The sequence below is a fragment of the Xyrauchen texanus genome, chromosome 10 (genome assembly GCF_025860055.1).
Source record: "Xyrauchen texanus isolate HMW12.3.18 chromosome 10, RBS_HiC_50CHRs, whole genome shotgun sequence".
NCBI lineage: Eukaryota > Metazoa > Chordata > Actinopteri > Cypriniformes > Catostomidae > Xyrauchen > Xyrauchen texanus.
The window spans coordinates 7115584-7134400 of record NC_068285.1 but is presented as its reverse complement, the minus strand read 5'-3'; the positions used below and the strand labels follow the sequence as shown (position 1 = coordinate 7134400).

The 18817-nt window shown below is 36.9% G+C and overlaps 3 protein-coding genes across 3 annotated transcripts in view; 1 reads left to right on the top strand and 2 right to left on the bottom strand.

Moving 5' to 3' along the window:
• The window catches only part of LOC127650479 (uncharacterized), a 1198408-nt gene that overhangs the window by 130506 nt on the left and 1049085 nt on the right, over positions 1-18817 (bottom strand).
• The window catches only part of LOC127650380 (NACHT, LRR and PYD domains-containing protein 3-like), a 1539373-nt gene that overhangs the window by 741798 nt on the left and 778758 nt on the right, over positions 1-18817 (top strand). The window lies entirely within an intron of this gene.
• Positions 14449-16820, bottom strand: LOC127650438 (uncharacterized). Its single transcript, XM_052135879.1, has 4 exons — positions 16071-16820; positions 15123-15322; positions 14837-14996; positions 14449-14710 (listed from the first exon to the last, which is right to left on the bottom strand). The coding sequence occupies exons 1-4, from the start codon at positions 16525-16527 to the stop codon at positions 14559-14561; spliced, it is 969 nt and encodes a 322-aa protein (XP_051991839.1). The 5' UTR covers positions 16528-16820; the 3' UTR covers positions 14449-14558.

Sequence of the window (18817 nt, the reverse complement as noted above, 5' to 3'; positions counted from 1 at the left end):
GCCCAGATGAGGAAGCCGGTGACACGCCGACGTGAACCTTCTGGAGTTGAGAAGGAATCGTCCCGAAGCTATAGCCTAAGTGAAGGCGTGCCAGAGCTGGCCCGAGTTATGTAACTATGTACAGTTAATAAATGTTACCTTTTAAAATTCACATTTAGCCTAAAAGTTCTCTTGCATTTTAATGATAGTTTATAATACATATATAACAATTGTTTACAAATCTATTTAATAATCTCATTTTAATTAATGTACAAGAACTCACTTGAATGCATGAAGAACATTTACACATTTTACAAACATAAGAGTTTACATGTGCATTAATATATGTGTATATATTTTTACAAACAGCTATTAGGCCCGTATACACATGCATGAAAAACAATTTTTTCAACTCTCATTGTTTTAATTAAGTAATCTCTAAGCAGAACATATGTTAAGTATTTAATTCACCTTAAATGAGGAGTATGAACTTAAAAATGTAGGTCTAAACAAAATTAATATGTTTCAAACAATACAGTTTGGTAAAAGGCAAAGCAGATATTGTCTTTTGCATTAATTAAACTAATTTAATCCTGAGAAAACTTACACATATTTAAATTATTTGAAAAATATGTTTGAATTCAACTGATCAGGAATATTGGTTTAAAGTAAATTACTGTGCGTTTGCCTTTGCTCATTTTCTCTTCCACCATCTCTATCAGGAACTTTTCACGATCATTGTTCAACATCTCTTTCCACATCTTCATCCCCTCAATTCTTTGTTTGGGAGTTTTTCTTTACTGTATCTGTAGAGTTGTTCAGACGTTTCTGAAGCTTCACATCTTTGTTTCTTGTGTAGAAAGTGTGTTCCTGTATGGCTGTGACACTTGGAGTATCACACAGCAGAACATCATGTGTATGTCAATAAATGCATGTGTTGTATCCTGTGAATCTTCTGGCCCAACCGCATCTCAAACCAGGATTGTTTAAGCAGCAAAAATACACATTCAACAAATATCCAAGTAAACATTTATCCATTCGCAATCCATTCTTTTCATCACTGTCTGTCACCTTCATCCCTACTTTTACTTCTCTGAGCAATTTAAACTTTGTATTGCAGCTCATGTTATTGCATTAGGACAAATTGCTGTTGCTGTATTCCTCGTGTTTAAGTCGCTTTGGATAAAAATGTAAGTAAACTAGCGTTACACTAACTGCTGTCTCATATACTACACAAACATGTAAATATATAGTGCTTTAACTTACAGAGTTAAAAAATCTTTAGCCAAAGAGCTGCAGAAATCTCCCGTGATCCACTACACAGCCTCATATGATGAGATCCCCCCGTTATTCCATATTATACTTCCGGAAACAAAAACATGGTATTAACATGGTAAAATCACACTGACATTTACTGCCACTAAGTTACATTTACATACACGTTCACAACTCACTAGTTCAGTCAAAGTAGACTAAAGATGAAGTTCAGTCTTATTTCTTCAGGGTTTGGAGAAAGTGTTTGTTTTCACAGATGTCTGAAGATTAACATCTGTCATTTCTTCAGGGTCTTCAGTGATGATTTCTGGACTATTGAAAATAAAAAGCACACAACATCAGTTATGAGCATATAGTCTTCATCAGTTTGTGGCATGTTAAGAGAAATATTAGCAGTAATGTATGTGTCTCTACATGAAGAGTGAAAAGCAACAGAATAAAGTGATAAAATGTGACACTGATAGTGTTGTAGTCGAGTCACTTCTTGTGAGCAGATAAGAGCTATTGAGATCACTCCAGTACTGACACATACTCATGCGATTGACATTATTATTGATAAGAATATGCTGGAACTACTGTAAGAAAACTTTTTAAATTTGAGGTTATTTAGAGAGAATAACAAAAGACTCATTTCAAAAACTTACCATTATAAAAACAAATAATCTTCTGTCTTTCTGGCATTTTATTGCCTAAAAAACTTTATATAAAAAGTACATTTACATGATTAAGACATGATGATATTTACTGCCTTTAACTGACATTTACTTACACATTTACAACTTGCCAACTTGTTAGCCTAATTGTTTTTTTCAGTTCAGAGAATTTGAGATTATTTTAAAAACAATGAAATCTTAAATTTTCTATTGGTTGTATAAAGCATATTGCGTTTTTCAGCCTTATTAAACGATGTTTGTTTTTCATTTTCATCAGCTCCACCAGACGCTCCTGAAGCTGCGAGTTTAGTTTAGCAGCTGCTGCTTGATCTTTCTCACTTGATACTCGCGAGCAGCACAAACCCTGAGGTCAATGCAACTCTGGGTCTCAATGAAACAGGTTTGCATCTGAAAAGCAAAAGAACAGCTACACTTCAGTAGCACATGCGACTGAGAAATGTTAAACTAACAGCTTTTATTTACTCTATCGCCATCTTTGATTTTCAATGGGAATGACACGATAGGCTGTGAGCGATAGACTTACAGTCTTTTCAATGGGCTGTACTGCCGTTTAAAGTGTTTTGGGATCATTATGCGGGCAAAACATTGATAAAATATCTGTCCAACAACATTCAGTATACAAAGAACTCCAGACAACATGAGTTGTAGAAAATCAGATGTGATCTAGGAGCATACACATTTATACCGTTCGTGCCATTGAAGAGACGATTGTAAATCAATCCCTTACTGTATCATTGTAATTTCTATTAAAAAAAAAGATGGTGTTAGTGTGAATATAAGCCTATATTTGAACAACTTCCGAGAACGAGCTGTGACAGACGCAAGTAATCACATATGCCGATATATTTGTGCAGAACATATAATTGACACACATTTTTATACAGGTAGATCAGCTAGCTTATGTCATTGACCTTTTCAATATGATGTTAGTTATTGTTAGCTACTTTTCAAATGTGTGCTTTTAAATTAACAACATTGATAAAACTGGCTAAATAATCCCTTACAATGTTGAATTGATATTATAACGCCATTTCTTATAGCTGAATAGACTACAAGACAACAACAACAAGCTAGCAAGCCACACAACAGTGCTAGCTAGGGTTAGTTAGCAGTAGCAGCTAACCTAGTCAAAATACTACTAATCGAATGTTTCCTTGTGTCTTTGTACAGCAATTTACATTTTTCTGAAACTGGAATCTCGAGTGCCTCATTTTTTGTAGATAATTAAGATTTTCTCAGATATAGCCAGTGCCAGCTCCAGCATTTAAACAGTGTCAGAGTAATATATAATGTGTATAATGTAATCCATGCCTGCTTTTACTGTTTGTTTTGTTTGTTATCTTCCAGATGAGCAGATAGATGATGACAGTTTCTTGTTATTGGATCAGAACACAATTATAGCACTCATCCCAAAAATTGGCCTCCGACTAAATTCCAAGAACTAAAATTAGTAAGTTATACATGCATTATACCTTTTTTCATCCCTTGTGAAAAAAAAATATGCTAAGTATAGCCAGACTAATTTAAGTATGCTTCAATTGTGTTAAATTAGTTACCTTAAAGAGTGCTATTTTGAAACAACTAATTTTGTACTAAGTATATTTTAGTTGTATTTAAATTGTAGTAAAACAAAACTTTAAGTGTATTTAGTGCAGGGGCGGAGTGGGGCACTAAAATCCACCGGGAAAATTCTTACCGCACCGGCCCACCACCGGCCCAATGCAACACCAACCCCCCCATATATCAATAACACAAACAAAATGTATGTAAATTTAAAATACTAAATCTATTTTTTATATCTGGATGAAGACCCAGATTATGCTATGTTTCTTGAATTCCTCCATCTGTTCTAACGCCAGCCAAGTCTAAGCATTTGGGAAGGATTTAACGGAACTATGAAACCTGATCACTAGACGGCACTAGAAAAATGCACATTATTGACAAAAGTGTAGGATTAAAGCTTTTATGGGTTTTCTATTAATAAACAGATGCTGAAATGTAACATCATATAGACATTGTCAATACAGGCCTAAACAGGCCATTCAACTGCTATACATATCAATCTATACATTCATAATTTCCAGCCTTAAATATGAACATATTTTTTTGTATAAATGCAAGAGAGTAGTGTCTTTACCTCAGGGGCACAGAGAGTAGTGTCTTTACCTCAGAGGCACAGAGAGTAGTGTCTTTACCTCAGAGGCACAGAGGAAGTGTCCTTCTCTCAGGGGCACAGAGAGTAGTGTCTTTACCTCAGGGGCACAGAGAGTAGTGTCTTTACCTCAGGGGCACAGAGAGTAGTGTCTTTACCTCAGAGGCACAGAGGAAGTGTCCTTCTCTCAGGGGCACAGAGAGTAGTGTCTTTACCTCAGGGGCACAGAGAGTAGTGTCTTTACCTCAGGGGCACAGAGAGTAGTGTCTTTACCTCAGAGGCACAGAGGAAGTGTCCTTCTCTCAGGGGCACAGAGAGTAGTGTCTTTACCTCAGGGGCACAGAGAGTAGTGTCTTTACCTCAGAGGCACAGAGGAAGTGTCCTTCTCTCAGGGGCACAGAGAGTAGTGTCTTTACCTCAGAGGCACAGAGGAAGTGTCCTTCTCTCAGGGGCACAGAGAGTAGTGTCTTTACCTCAGGGGCACAGAGAGTAGTGTCTTTACCTCAGGGGCACAGAGAGTAGTGTCTTTACCTCAGAGGCACAGAGGAAGTGTCCTTCTCTCAGGGGCACAGAGAGTGGTGTCTTTACCTCAGAGGCACAGAGGAAGTGTCCTTCTCTCAGGGGCACAGAGAGTAGTGTCTTTACCTCAGGGGTACAGAGGAAGTGTCCTTCTCCTACATTATTAGCTATCTATTGAACACAGAACGATCGCTTCAGGGCATGTACATATGACACGGAATCATATAACACTGTTCAGATTACTGTTAACACAAATATGTTATAAAGACTTTCTTTGAGGTCAATTACTAACATCTGGATGTTACATCTGCATCAATCAACGAACAAACAGGAATAAACATCTTTTCAGATAACAGCTCAGATCACACAAACACAGATAGCAGCAGCTCAACTAACTATAATGCTCACAGCGGGACTGTTACCATGGCTACGGTTTCAGAATAAAAGTCCATATCAAAGGAGCCTTTATAACAATTGGCATTTGCCTAACACTAACGTCAATGATTTAGAGGCCCGCTAACTGTTTTTCTGTCAATTCACCTGCAGCACTTGTTGAAGCCTGATTTCGGCGGAATAAATCCGTAATTTTTGAGCACTTTGATGCATCCTCCTCCAGCATCCGCTTCTTCTTTCTGGCCTTTTCGGCCCCTCCTTTCTCCTTTCTCTTCTTGCCTTCCATGGGTAACTTTAAAACAGCAATCAACCACACTAATCCTGACTGTCAAAAAATTTACATTACCTCTAACTTGCTCGCTTTCTCTCTGTTTGGCGCATCCCATTATCTTTGGGTCATGCCATATTGCCATTAGACAAGGGGGCGCTCATTTATCTCCCTATATTTCTGTAAATAGACTTGACCTGCAATCGGTTCATTGGATAAACGCATTCTCAGGAGGCTTTTTTCCATTCTACATTAATTTAAGAACAAACAAACAAAATATATTGTCATTTTTTTTTATTTGTGACCATGAAAGTTCTGTAACGGCGCCCTCCCGCTCCGGCCACGTATGTCTCACGGCCGTTTTGTATAATCTGTGGGCCGGTCGCGAAAATTCATCGGCCGGCCGGCCGACCGGGAAAAGTCCCGATCGTCCCGATGGCCACTCCGCCCCTGATTTAGTGTACTTTTGTGTACTAAATTGGAACAACTTCAAGTATACTTAGTGTACTTTGTAGGGTAATTCCATGCTTGATTAGTGATATTAAAGTATACTTAATTTGTGTTACAAGTACATTACAAATTAATTGCAAGTACATTACAAATTAATTGCAAGTGTATTCGAAACATACAAACAATATACCATAAGTGTATTATATTTGAGTAAAAAGTATATGCTCCGTAACACCTTTGGCTTATTCAAAATACTACAAATTGCACACTTTGTCTTCAATATCAAACTGTTATTACTTAGCCATACTTTGTACAATACAGTTTAAACATTACATTGTCTTACACAAGACAGTATTTTACATGTGTTACCTTCATACACTGTAAAATTGTACATGTTCAGTTTACTTAAAAATTAAGGAAACCTATTGCCTTATTTCTGCACAGAAAACTTACTTACTAAAATGAAGTTATATTAATGTTCCTATGCAAGTAATGTCAACTTGTTATTAAACTTAATAGTAAATTTGTAGTTAACTTAATTTTTTTTGTTAATGTTCTATAAATTAATTAGTAACCTTACAAATTATTTATTAGTAGATTACTCTATTAAGTCAATTAACTTAAATTTAATACAATTTGTTCACTTTACATCTGAAATACCACTAATCTCAACATGAGTTTACTGTATCACTTTTAAGTGGTGTACACTTAAAATACTACGTGCAATCGGTTTCCACATTCTCTTTAAGTAAACTGAACATAATTTTTCTAGTTCAAATAACACACTTAAAGTTTGAAATTCTCAACTGTTTATTTGCATAATAAACAGCTGAAACTCTAAGAACAACACAATAAAAAAACAATCTGTTCTCAAGACTTAGACCTCTTGCAGCACTCTGCTGCTTGACAACATAATATCTGGACCATAAACAAGGTATAGAGCATTTGCAGAACAGGCACTGTGCAAACTCCAAAAAGTATTTATTTAATAAAAAAAAAGAAAAAGAGCCTTTACAATTTGGAAAAACCTGCATGTGTCTTTGGAAAGATTCTTAAACTGAACTGCAATTACAGCAAAATATGACAGAAACAAGTTCAGCTTAAAAGACCATTTTAAGGGTTTGGAGACCCTTAAAAGACAGAAATGTCTTTTTTGTCCAAAGACAGAAATACCCGCTGAATAAAATCAAATGTGTTCCTCATTGTCTTTGGATGGTCTAAATTTAGAGCATAGATCAAAGCAAAGTGGAGACATACAGAATGTGGCAAATTTGGGACATCATCCATGACAATTCTTCCCTCCATCGCATCCACGTTGAGGGCATGTGGACGTTTGGCAGGCTTGCCTTCAGGTAAAACTATGAGCAGTCCAACATCTAATTCGCTGAAGCCTGCATCTACATCTGAATCCTATAAGAGAATGAAAAATAGGAAGTGTGAATTTCTGTTCAGTGCTGGATATATTCTAGTGACCAGGGGCTGTTCATTAACCAAAACTTTAAACTTCATGAATTTTTGATAACCACAGCAGGTGTACAGTGATCAATGCAAACATCAAGCACAAGGAAATGTAATCAAGCTTTAAATCATGAGAGAGAGGACAAGATTTACAGAGTTACAAAACAGAACATATTGTTTCAGAAGACATTGATGAAATCACTCATCATAAGGGTGAATTATAATTTTTGGGTGAACTATTCCTTTAAACTTTGTTTTCTAGTTTACTGTATCATATTGCATGTCTTCAGAAGACTTGGAAAATCACAAGTTCAATGGAATACTTTATTGTACTTTTACATTGATCTGAATTATTAAAGGGCTAGTTCACCAAAAATGTATTCACCAATTCAAGCAATTCTAGGTGTATATGACGTTCTTCTTTCAGCCAAACACAGAGTTATATTAAAAAATATCCTGGCTCTTCCAAGCTTTATAATGGGAGTGAATGGAACCTTAGATTTTGAAGCCCAAAAAAGCGCATCCATCCATCATAGAAGTAATCCATACGAGTTAAGGGGGCTAATCAAGGCCTTCTGAAGTGTTGCGTTTTTTTAAGAAACATATCCATATTATAACTTTATAAACTATTATCACGGGCATCCAGTTCATAAAGTTATAAATATGGATATTTTTCTTGCAAAAATGCATTTCACTTTAGAAGGCCTTTATTAACCCCCTAGAGCTGTATGGATGATTTTTTTTTTAATGGATGGATGCGCTTTTTTGGGCTTCAAAATCGAAGGTAATATTCAATCCCATTTTTAAGCTTGGAAGAGATAGTGATTGTGTATGGCTGAAAGACCATATACACCTAGGATGGTGTGAGGGTTAGTAAATTATGGGATCATTTTTTTTAAATAATACATTTTGGGGTGAACTAACCCTTTAAGAACACAGAATTGAATTTACAGTATATTTTGTTGCATCAATTTAATTTAAAATCACCAATTTCACAAATCAGAAGTATAAACGGCGATAAAAATACTTACGAAACTCATCCTGAAAAATTACTCTGGGTCATCCCCAAGAGGATTGGAAGACCCCGAAGCACTGCAGTGCAAACATGTGTTACATCAGATGACTACGAAAAAGTAGATACAGGTAGATATGAGGGTAACAATCATAGCCAAATCATGATTTAAAGATGACAATCACAAAGAAATACCTTGAGTCAACATGATGCATCATTTCATCAAGTGTTCTCCCCTGATTTCCTCCTTTTCTCCGAAATTTTCAGTCAAACATACAGAATGTGTCCAACGCTGCATAGAACTCAGATCTCAGATTTTCCCCAGATATGCGATTGAATTTTGCAAAGACCTGAGCAAAAATATGGAGAGGTTATTAACATTCAAATACACAATTCATAGAAAGAAACTCTGGGATTTGGAGGAGGAAAACAACCTGGCTTTCTGTGAAAAGTGCTGGCCACTTCTCCAAGATTTCACAGACATGTCACTATCATGCACAGTAATGTGAAGAGTCATCGACATGGCAAACTAAAATTACAAAACAAAGAAAAAAGGATATTATAAGCTGCCAAATGTTAGGGGTCATTTATTAGAGAAGGCTGAGACACTTGCAGTGAATGCAAACTGCACAATTCATAAGAGAGCAAATGCTCAACCATGCAGTCTGTGGTTTGCAGAGGAACATTATATCAGTGTTGATTGCCAAGATTTTCTCAATCTGCATGAACTTGGGCAAACCTGAACAACATCCAACTGAAACCTCCATGTCTGGGCAGTACTTAATGCCATCAATGTAGACACTGGATAAAACAAGTGTGGTACTACAATTAGGACTCCGCAGCTGCAGATATTCCTAAACATTGTCAGAAAAGTCTGTGACAAGTGAACTACACACTCTGTCCTTTGTACTCTTGGCTTGAAAAAAGAAATGGCATCCATGTGATAGGAAATTGCCTCTTGGCCAGCATTAAGGGGACATTTAAATATTTCAAAAACAAAGGAGATGAGTATTGATTTTAGGAAGGAGTCTTCAGTGAGTGTGACCACTATTAAAGGGGTACCAATACAGAGTGTTAATGAGTATAAATATCTTGGGGTTGTCTTTGATCACAAACTAAGGTGGGATAAATGGACTGAAGCTGTGAACAAAAAAGGACAGCAAAGGCCATACTTTCTTAGGAAGATGCTGACATTTCATGTACATGTTTCAATCCTAAGAGTATTTTATGATTCTTTTATTGAAAGTGTTTTTACATTTTGCATCACCTGCTGGTTTGGAAACACAGTGAAGCAAAAAAGTTTGCTTAGAAAGGTTTTGATTACAGCGAGTAAATTAATTGGTATCCCTTTAAGAGGTCTTGAACAAATGTATAAAACTAGATGCCTTAGTAAAGTAAGAAAAATGATATCAGACAATAGACATCCTCTGTTTGATAAATTTGAGATATTACCCACAGGTAGAAGATTCAGGATGCCAGCAATTTTTAAAAACAGGGGGAAAAATTCCTTCTTGCCACAGGCAGTAAAATTATTAAATGATAGGTAGTGTGGGTGTTCACTGAGCGGGTCTCGATGAAAATTAGAATTTGTTTTTATATAAATCTGCATATTTGTTATATGTATATTGTTGGTCTTATATGTACGTATGTTGAAACACAAGCAACAAAAATTTCCCTAAGGGGATAATAATAAAGCAATCAATCAATCAATCAATCAATCAATCAATCAATCAATCAATCAAAAAAAAATTACATTTTGTGCAACACGGATCACTTTCTTGAAGAACGTATTTTCCCCTCAAATCAAATTGTCCATAGATTTCTCAACAGCCCATACATTCCTCAAGTTTTGGTTGGAAATAGATTTTTGATCAAAAATACTTTTAATACTTAGAATGACATGGACACTCGTGTGTAAATGCAGAACTTACATTTACACTGCATAGCAGGTCATCATCTGGTACTCTTCAAATAATAATAATAATAATAATAATAATAGTTAATCCATCACTCAAAAGTAAAAGAAACAAAATCAGATGCATATGTTTCTTCAAATTGTGGGCCACTTACAATGTTGGACATTGAAACAGGTATTATAAACAAAGCCTGCTGAAGTTTCTGTGCTGATTTATATTAAATAATTATGCATAATACTAATAATGATAATAATACTCTACTTGAAAAGGTGGCGGCGATGGGGTCTGCTAAAGACTCGCTGATAAACTAAATTGAAAAGTACCTCAGAATAAACAGTTTATATGGAATCATTAAAAAATGGAAAGCTTCCACCAACCATGACACAAGCCCGGATCAGTCTGATACATAAAAAGGACAAAGATCCAAGTGAGTGTAAGAGGTACTGTCCAATTTCCCTGATCCAGCTAGACATTAAAATATTGTCAAAAATTCTGGCTAACCAATTAAGTAAAGTTATGACTTCTCATATCAGAGATCAGGTGGGGTTTATTTGGGGCCACAGCTCTTCTGATAACATTAGGCGTCTCATCAATATCATGTGGTCAGTGGTGAATGATCCGACTCTGGTTGCTGCCATCTCACTGAAAAGGCATTTGATATGGTAGAATGAGATTATCTTTTTAAGATTTTGGAAATATCCGGTTCGAGAATACTTTTAATGAATGGATTAAGTTACTTTATAGACACCTGGTAGCGGCGGTACAATTTATGATTAATAAATTGATTAATATTATGATTAATGATTAATTTCAGATTATTTTTCTCTGGATAGGGGTCAGAGTGGATCGTAAGGGGGGTTACTACACTTTGTGACCTATATGAGAGTGGAGAGTTGAGATCCTTTGAAAATTTGGTTCAACATTTTGGGATTCCCAGATCTCAGTTCTATAAGTATTTACAGTTGCACCACATGCTCTGTACTGTTTCTGGGAGTAGTTTACACCCCCTAAAGCGGCAGATACTCTGGAAGAGGTGATTATTGATTTTGGAAAAGGTCATGAGGCATAAGTGTATTACTCCCTGCTAATTCAGAGTCTGGGGATGGAGCTTCAACTTCTGTCAAGAGATTATGGGAGAAAGATTTTAACTTGGTATTGGAGGAGGGAGTGTGGGCTGGGATTCTAAAAAACATAAAGTCTGTATCTAGACATGCAAGGGTGCATCTTGTGCAATTCAAGATTTTACATAGATTGTATTGGACCCCCTCTAGATTGTGTAGGCTTGGTCTTAAAGATGCACCCACCTGCTGGCTATGTCAATCAGAAGATGGAGACACAGCCAAAACACATTTTTTTGAGTGTGTGTTATGATCCCAGAATTTTGTTTGAAGATTCAGAGTTTTATGTGTGAGGTATTGGGCACTCATTTTATTATGCCCCAGACTCTGTATTTTAGGTGATGGGACAGTCATCAATATGGAGAATAAGCACATTAAAACTGGGTCCTAACTAGCATCATGATTGCCAGACAGATAGTTTTAAGGGGTGGGAAGTCAGCTGGAGCACCCCCATTTCAGGAGTGGTGTTCGGAGGGTGGCAGCTTTTGAAGAGGAGTCATCCAGAAGAATGGGGAATTTATACTTGTTTGTGGGGAAATGGGGCAAATATCTGGCTTTTTTGGAGGGCTGTTGGGGAGGGACAGTGGAGAGAGAGGTGTAGTGGATAATGTGTGTGATTATTATAATTTTATATATATATATATATATTGTGTGTGTGTGTCTATAAACATGTGACCACTGGGTTTTTGTTGGGGGTCGGGAATGGGAGGGGGGGTAATAGTGGGGGTTAAATATTGATTCTGTTTGTATATGTTTTTCTTTTCTTTGTTTAATAGACAGTGTTGTGCAAGTTACTTTAAAAAAGTAATTAGTTACAGTTACTAGTTACTTCTTCCAAAAAAAGTAACTAAATTAGTTACTCAGTTACAAATTTTGAAAGTAACTAGTTACTTAAGAAAGTAACTATTGCGTTACTTTCAAGTAAAATTAAATTTTAAATGCTCAAATGTGACCCCACCTCTACCCCTCTTTAACGGAACTTAAAATACATGTGCATGTTCAATTACAAATGAACTCTTTGTTTGTGTTCAGCAGAAGAAAGAAATTCATACACATCTGGAATGGCAGTGACTTCTCTGATTGGTGGATTTTGCATCAGGATTGTGGGTAGTGTAGTACTTCACCAGGAATTCTGCAATTAAACACTTTTTTTAATTTTTTTTAAATGGAGCTGAAATCACATTTAATTATGGCTTCTACATAAATATATTACATCGTCCCTCAGGTCACTGAATCTCAGATATCCTCTTTCCTGCTGATCTTGCTCTTATCACCCTACTTATCATTATTCAGAAGTACACAAGATGAGGTAGCCATACATAAGCAGAGGCAGATAAAGTTACCAGTTACTGTAATTACCAAATTTTACTTGGCAGAAGATTTTTTTTCTGATCATTATTAATAATAATATTTAACTGTTTATTTAACATTAGTGTGTATAATCATATTGCTGTTGCCACAATTCTATAATACCAATCAGCCACTTGAGTGTTTGGACAACCATTACTCATGGTAAAATCACTGTAATCACAGAATGACCCTTACAGACAGTATGTAATACATACATCATTGTTGTACTCCGCCGTGCTCATCCAACAGGACAGTATCATGCGGTTCGATATCATGTCAAATAAATATGCATCATTAAATCATAGATAATAATCATAACCAGTGTTGGGCAAGTTACTTTAAAAAAGTAATTAGTTACAGTTACTAGTTACTTCTTCCAAAAAAGTAACTAAATTAGTTACTCAGTTACAAATTTTGAAAGTAACTAGTTATTTAAGAAAGTAACTATTGCGTTACTTTCAAGTAAAATTAAATTTTAAATGCTCAAATGTGACCCCACCTCTACCCCTCTTTAACGGAACTTAAAATACATGTGCATGTTCAATTATTTATGATAAATCTGAATATTATAATGAAATGGACACTTAATACAATACATTATTAACAGAAACATGAAACCTTGTACACACATCTAAAAAAAAAAAATTTTGCTGTGGGACAAAGTGAGACTAGCCTCCAATCAAATGCCATGTATGTAGATATTATGTTTATATAGTGGATCAATGCAAATAACACAATAGATGTTTTGGAACTTTTGATATTTATTGCCCCTCAACAGGCCACAACTGGGCAAAATTTAATTAAGCTTGTTAAGCAATATACCAAAAAGAAATAACAAATATATACACTCTTTGTAGTGCAAATAAAACAAACAACAATTACTGAAAAAATGCTGTACTTCAAGTAGAACAGTGTAACAATATTAGGTGCTTTCAATGTAACTGGAAAGTGCAATGTATAGCAAAACGAAGAATATACATATACAGGTAGGTAATACATAAAAAATAAAAAATACATCTCCATAAAAATAAATCTTGTACTCTGGCCATTGACAATCTTACTTCAAGAGGCTGCAGCCAGCCAACAAATAAATCTAAATTAAATTATGCTCTTTAAGCAATGTACCAAAAATGTATAAAACAAAAAAAATACACTCTTTTTAGTGCAAAACTGCAAATGTAAAAAGATGCAACACAACTTATACTGTATCCAACTTTAGCTCCTGAACATTCATTCATTCATCTATACATCCATGCATTCATTATTCTATCCATTCATCTATCCATCCATCATTCTATTCTCCCCATCCATCATTCTATTCTCTCCATCGATCCATGCATCCATCATTCTATTCTCCCCATTCATCCAAGCTACCCTATCTAGCTATCCATCCACCCATTCTTGTCATTGAACCAGTCCCACATAGCAAAATTAGTCTGGCCCAGTGCCGGGCCACACATGCCACTTACACTTGGCCCACATATCGCAATGAATTACGGTCCTTTAGTGGGCCACCTCTGGTAGCCACATGTGGGCCACACACAAGCCACATGTGGGCCACACGTGGGCACATATATTTGGCCAGAGCTGGCCCAATTCCGGCCCTATGTTGGACCAGACATGTTTTCGAACTGGTTCCATATTTCAGCCTAGACTAAGCCTGATCCAAGCCACATTCACTTGCCACATTTGGCCCAGAAGAAAAATGCCTCCACAACAGCGCATTATAAACAAATGTTTATTATTATTATTATTAACAACATTTAAAATGTTTATTACATTTTAATATCAAAATAAGCAATTTGCTTATTTTTAAGCAATAAGCTATTTGCTTACATAACATACTTCTTAACTCTTTTTGAGAAAGAACAGGTTGCTCAGTCTTTTAACAAACAATATTCTGAAAGAATTATCCCAACACCATAACAAATGCCTGAATAGGCCTAAAGTTTGTGTCACACAACAACAATACAAAAAACACAGGTTTCAATGTATTAATAAGTAGAATTCCCAGCACTCTCTTTTCTCTTCATCCTCTCTTTCCGGCCACCATCCCTATCCGGAGCCAGGTGCAGCCATCTTTTGACAGTGGAATCTATTTCTTGGTCTGTGGCCCCAGATGTCAGACGGTTACGCCTCACAGCAGCTACAACATACAAACACAAAAGGTTTTGAAAATTAGAAATTCATATAATCAGCTAATGTGACTACTGGATTTTGGAGGAAAATTCCATTAAAACTGAACAAAAGGCCCTGTTGACAGACAACTTACCAATCACGACATCTCGTAGTTGCAGGCGCTGGAAGCCAATTTTCCCATTTACTCCTCTCATGTTCATTTGTTTAGCCAAGGAGTTTGCAATCGTTGCATGCATAATCCTCCAAACACACTCCCGAATATCCGCCCCACCTTTGAGTGCCAGTGTGTTCACCTGAAATTATATTTCTGCATTAGCTTTATCTCAGAATTACTTTAATAAGTAACAAAGAAGTATTTCACCATTGAAGATGGATTTTAGCAAAAAACTGAACTTTCACAATATGATAATCCAACTCACCAACTGTTTCTGAAGGTCAGGGCTGCTGTTCAGTTGTTCCTCCAGGTTGTGAAGAGAACTGTGATCCCCCAGTGGCAACAAATTTGGATCTAGGCCTATCTCTGCCTCATCAGCCACTTTCATCCCCTGTAGGGTTTTATAGATGATTCGTAGCTGCTCCATTATCATTTCCTGATTGGTTAATATATTATGCAGGAGGGCTGAGAAGAAAATAAGCAACATTAAATTAGAAATACAACAAAAACTAATGAACAGGGTTTCTTGATGAATCAAGTTAAATTTAAGAACTTTTTAAGACCACTATGAATTAAATTTAAGGTACCGTATTTTCCAGAGTATAATAGTATAGAATATTTTTTTTTTTTACTCGTCTGGCTGGTCCTGCAACTTATACTCCAAAGCAAAAAAAAAAACACTCCGAAGTAACTTTTTCAGACGAATACTGCATATCAACAACGGATTTGTTAAATCTTGTGACTGATTAAAAAACAGTAGTGCTATCGAAAAAGAAAGACGTTTACAAAAGAAAGACATACTGCTTCATATTCTATATATAGTTCTATGTTGGTATTCCCCTGGAGTTGGCGGAAATGTTCAACAGTGACACGGAGGATGAATAATTCAACGGATTCAGCGATGCTGATGCGTGAAGTTTTTCCTTAATGTGTTTTTTGCTTATTTGATATCATGCCTAGGGTTTGTCTGTTGATCAAAATGTATGTTTAATGTTAAAGAATGAAATAAAAAATGTAATATAAATGCGACATTTACACCAAAGCGACTTGTATATGTTTTTTTTCCTTGCAACAACGTGTTTTTTGCTGAGTGTGACTTAAACTCCTTGTGAAGTAGGAGCCTAACCCAACTTGGACCTAAAGGAGCGAGGAGAGATGCATCTTTGCCCCACTTAACCTACTTTTGTATACTATCTGGCTTGAGAATACTCACAATGCTCCATACTGATTGTCAGCTCCCTGGTCTGGTGTAACCTAGGTGGGACGTACTGTCCTGGTGCACGGGTCTCACTGCTGGTGTGCCTCGGTGCACGTGTCTCACTGCTGGTGTGCCTTGGTGCACATGTGTCACTGCTGGTGTGCCTCGGTGCACATGTGTCACTGCTGGTGTGCCTCGGTGCACATGTGTCACTGCTGGTGTGCCTCGGTGCACATGTGTCACTGCTGGTGTGCCTCGGTGCACATGTGTCACTGCTGGTGTGCCTCGGTGCACGGGTCTCACTGCTGGTGTGCCTCGGTGCACATGTGTCACTGCTGGTGTGCCTCGGTGCACATGTGTCACTGCTGGTGTGCCTCGGTGCACATGTGTCACTGCTGGTGTGCCTCGGTGCACGGGTCTCACTGCTGCTTGGAGAAAACTTGCCAGTGTTGAAGTACTGACTTTGGTGCATCGTAGGACTGCTCCAGCTTTTTGGATGGAGGACAGGACTGTTCCAGTCACTTGGGTGGAGTTTAGGAGTACTGTGCAGGGCTTGACATTAACTTTTTGAGGCACTTGTCCTTCGGACAAGTAAATTTATGTTTCACTTGTCCTGGCACAAAAGTCACTTGCCCGGGTAAAGATTTATAATTTCATTTATTTTTTTGTGTTTTGCTAATGCAGAATTCGAACAAACCATTGAAAACACCCAAACACTATCAATATTAATACAATTCAATAGCCCAAAACCTCGTCAAAAACCGCGAGAATTGGCCAAACCCGGTAATGATATTTTTCCCGCAGTGCTGAATGAGAAGACCATACTCTCGAACCATATACAGAGAGGTAATTTAGGCTATAGGTGATTTATAAACAGTCTGTTTATAACCTGAAAAAATAACGAGGCATTTTAAAGAGCAACATGCAGGTTGGACACCCCTATATAGCATAGTGTATGTTGATGATAAAACAACTAGATTTTCTGAACTGGAGTAATATATATTTAGCCATTAACGATATTTTGAGATAAATTGTGATAAAATAACTTCCGCGTCTATAAAGCACTAACCGGAAGTGACGATGGGCTAGGAGTCTGGTCAAGTTCAAGCTCAGGTTACAATGGATGCGAATGAAGAAACCGAAGTTCTCCGGTGTGGTTTTGCAATTTACTGGAGAGTATAACGTTAGCCTCACGGGATACAAAATCAGACGGAGGGCGGCGGGAGAACAGTTTGAATTGAAATGCGGGGGAAACGGGAAAGTTGGGCTAGCTTCCTGCCAATATAGCTATAGCATTGTGCAAACTACTAAATTCATTTCAAAAGGCAGACAATTACGTTACGACAACCTGTCCTAAAGCTCAGTCTCTCTCCCTCTCGCTGTATTATTATACTAAATAAATATTAAATATTTAATATTATAAAAAATATATTATATAAAAATATTATACTATTATTATTACGAAATTACACAAATTAAGAGTTAAAATAATTAAAAGTAAGACTTACTCTGCTAAGTCCTCGTTTCGTTGCACAGAATGTCTGCTAACGTTAGCACTTGGTCCTAGAGTCCAGCCCGCGCCAAAATCCGTGTAAACTTTGACGGTGGACTTGATTCCATCAAGTGCACCGAGGGAACAGCATCAGTAATCAGCCTCACGTGGTCCTTACTCCGAAATCCTATCCGAGACTCCAACAAATCTCCAGGTCGATAATTCTCGGAGTGAAATGTGCGCCACAAACGACCGAAAGTGTGTGGTAACAGACGCCGCAGTGAAGTCTGCTCTCTTCACCTGCACAAAACGCACCCAAGACCGAAAAGCCTTGTTTTTCCTAGAAGGAAAATGATGGACACGATGTCCTGACAGGCTGGAATTCGTGCAACCAGCACAAACACAATAATTTACCATTATGGCTTCTCTAAAACTCAATCTAAAACTTTCTGTCTCTCACTACTGCTCTAACTACATCAACACCCAACAATGAGAGCTGACCATGAAGCTCTTTTGTTTGCCTAGCCCTACGTCATATGACGTGTTGCTATAGCGGGAAAAGGCGTATTCCAGAGCCTAGCACATTTTCATCAAAATCTCTACATCAAATGAGATTTCATTAGAAATTTCTACATAAGTGTTTTTAAAAGACCTCTGCAGACAATATAAAGTATTAATTCAGTTATAAATTCAACCTGCATGTTGCTCTTTAATGTTTTCTAAATCAGTGTTTGCTGGAAATATACCTCCATCTCCGATGTAAAGTGGATGCGCCTTTAGAGAGAAATTCATATGGATTGCATAATCAGACGGTAACGTTAGGCTATTTTCTTTCGATTCGAATTGGTTCTTTAAAAGTGGACATTTCAAGCTTTAGCCTAACGTTACATAGACTATATTTTGTTTCAGTTCAGTTTCAGTTCACGGAGACCATGAAAGCGCCTGATTGTTTTATTTTATTTTGCAAAAGGACGTTTTCTTGTTATTGTGAGTTTACACAAATAAAAGTAGTTGCAAATTATGTATTATTATTTTCAGTATGACCAGAAATGATAGAGTATTTAAGTTGTTTCCACTGTTGATAGGAAAACGCTAAGTGTTCACGCCCGCACCTCTGTTCCATGCAGTGCTGCGCTCCACACTCAGCACAAACCCTTGGATATGCGTCAAAATCTTGTGTTTATTAAAAATGTGTTAGTTTCAAATCGATTAAATTAAATCTGTAAAATAGACGTAATGAGTGGCACATAACGTGAAGTAACATGGCATT

Bases quoted from the DNA above. Each gene is read 5' to 3' on its own strand.
- LOC127650438 (XM_052135879.1), bottom strand. From the start codon at position 16,527: ATGCACCAAAGTCAGTACTTCAACACTGGCAAGTTTTCTCCAAGCAGC. The intron at 15,323-16,070 runs GTGAGTATTCTC...TTTTCTTCTCAG, and splicing joins GACAATCAGTATGGAGCATT to CCCTCCTGCATAATATATTA. The intron at 14,711-14,836 runs GTAAGTTGTCTG...TGTATGTTGTAG, and splicing joins ACTACGAGATGTCGTGATTG to CTGCTGTGAGGCGTAACCGT.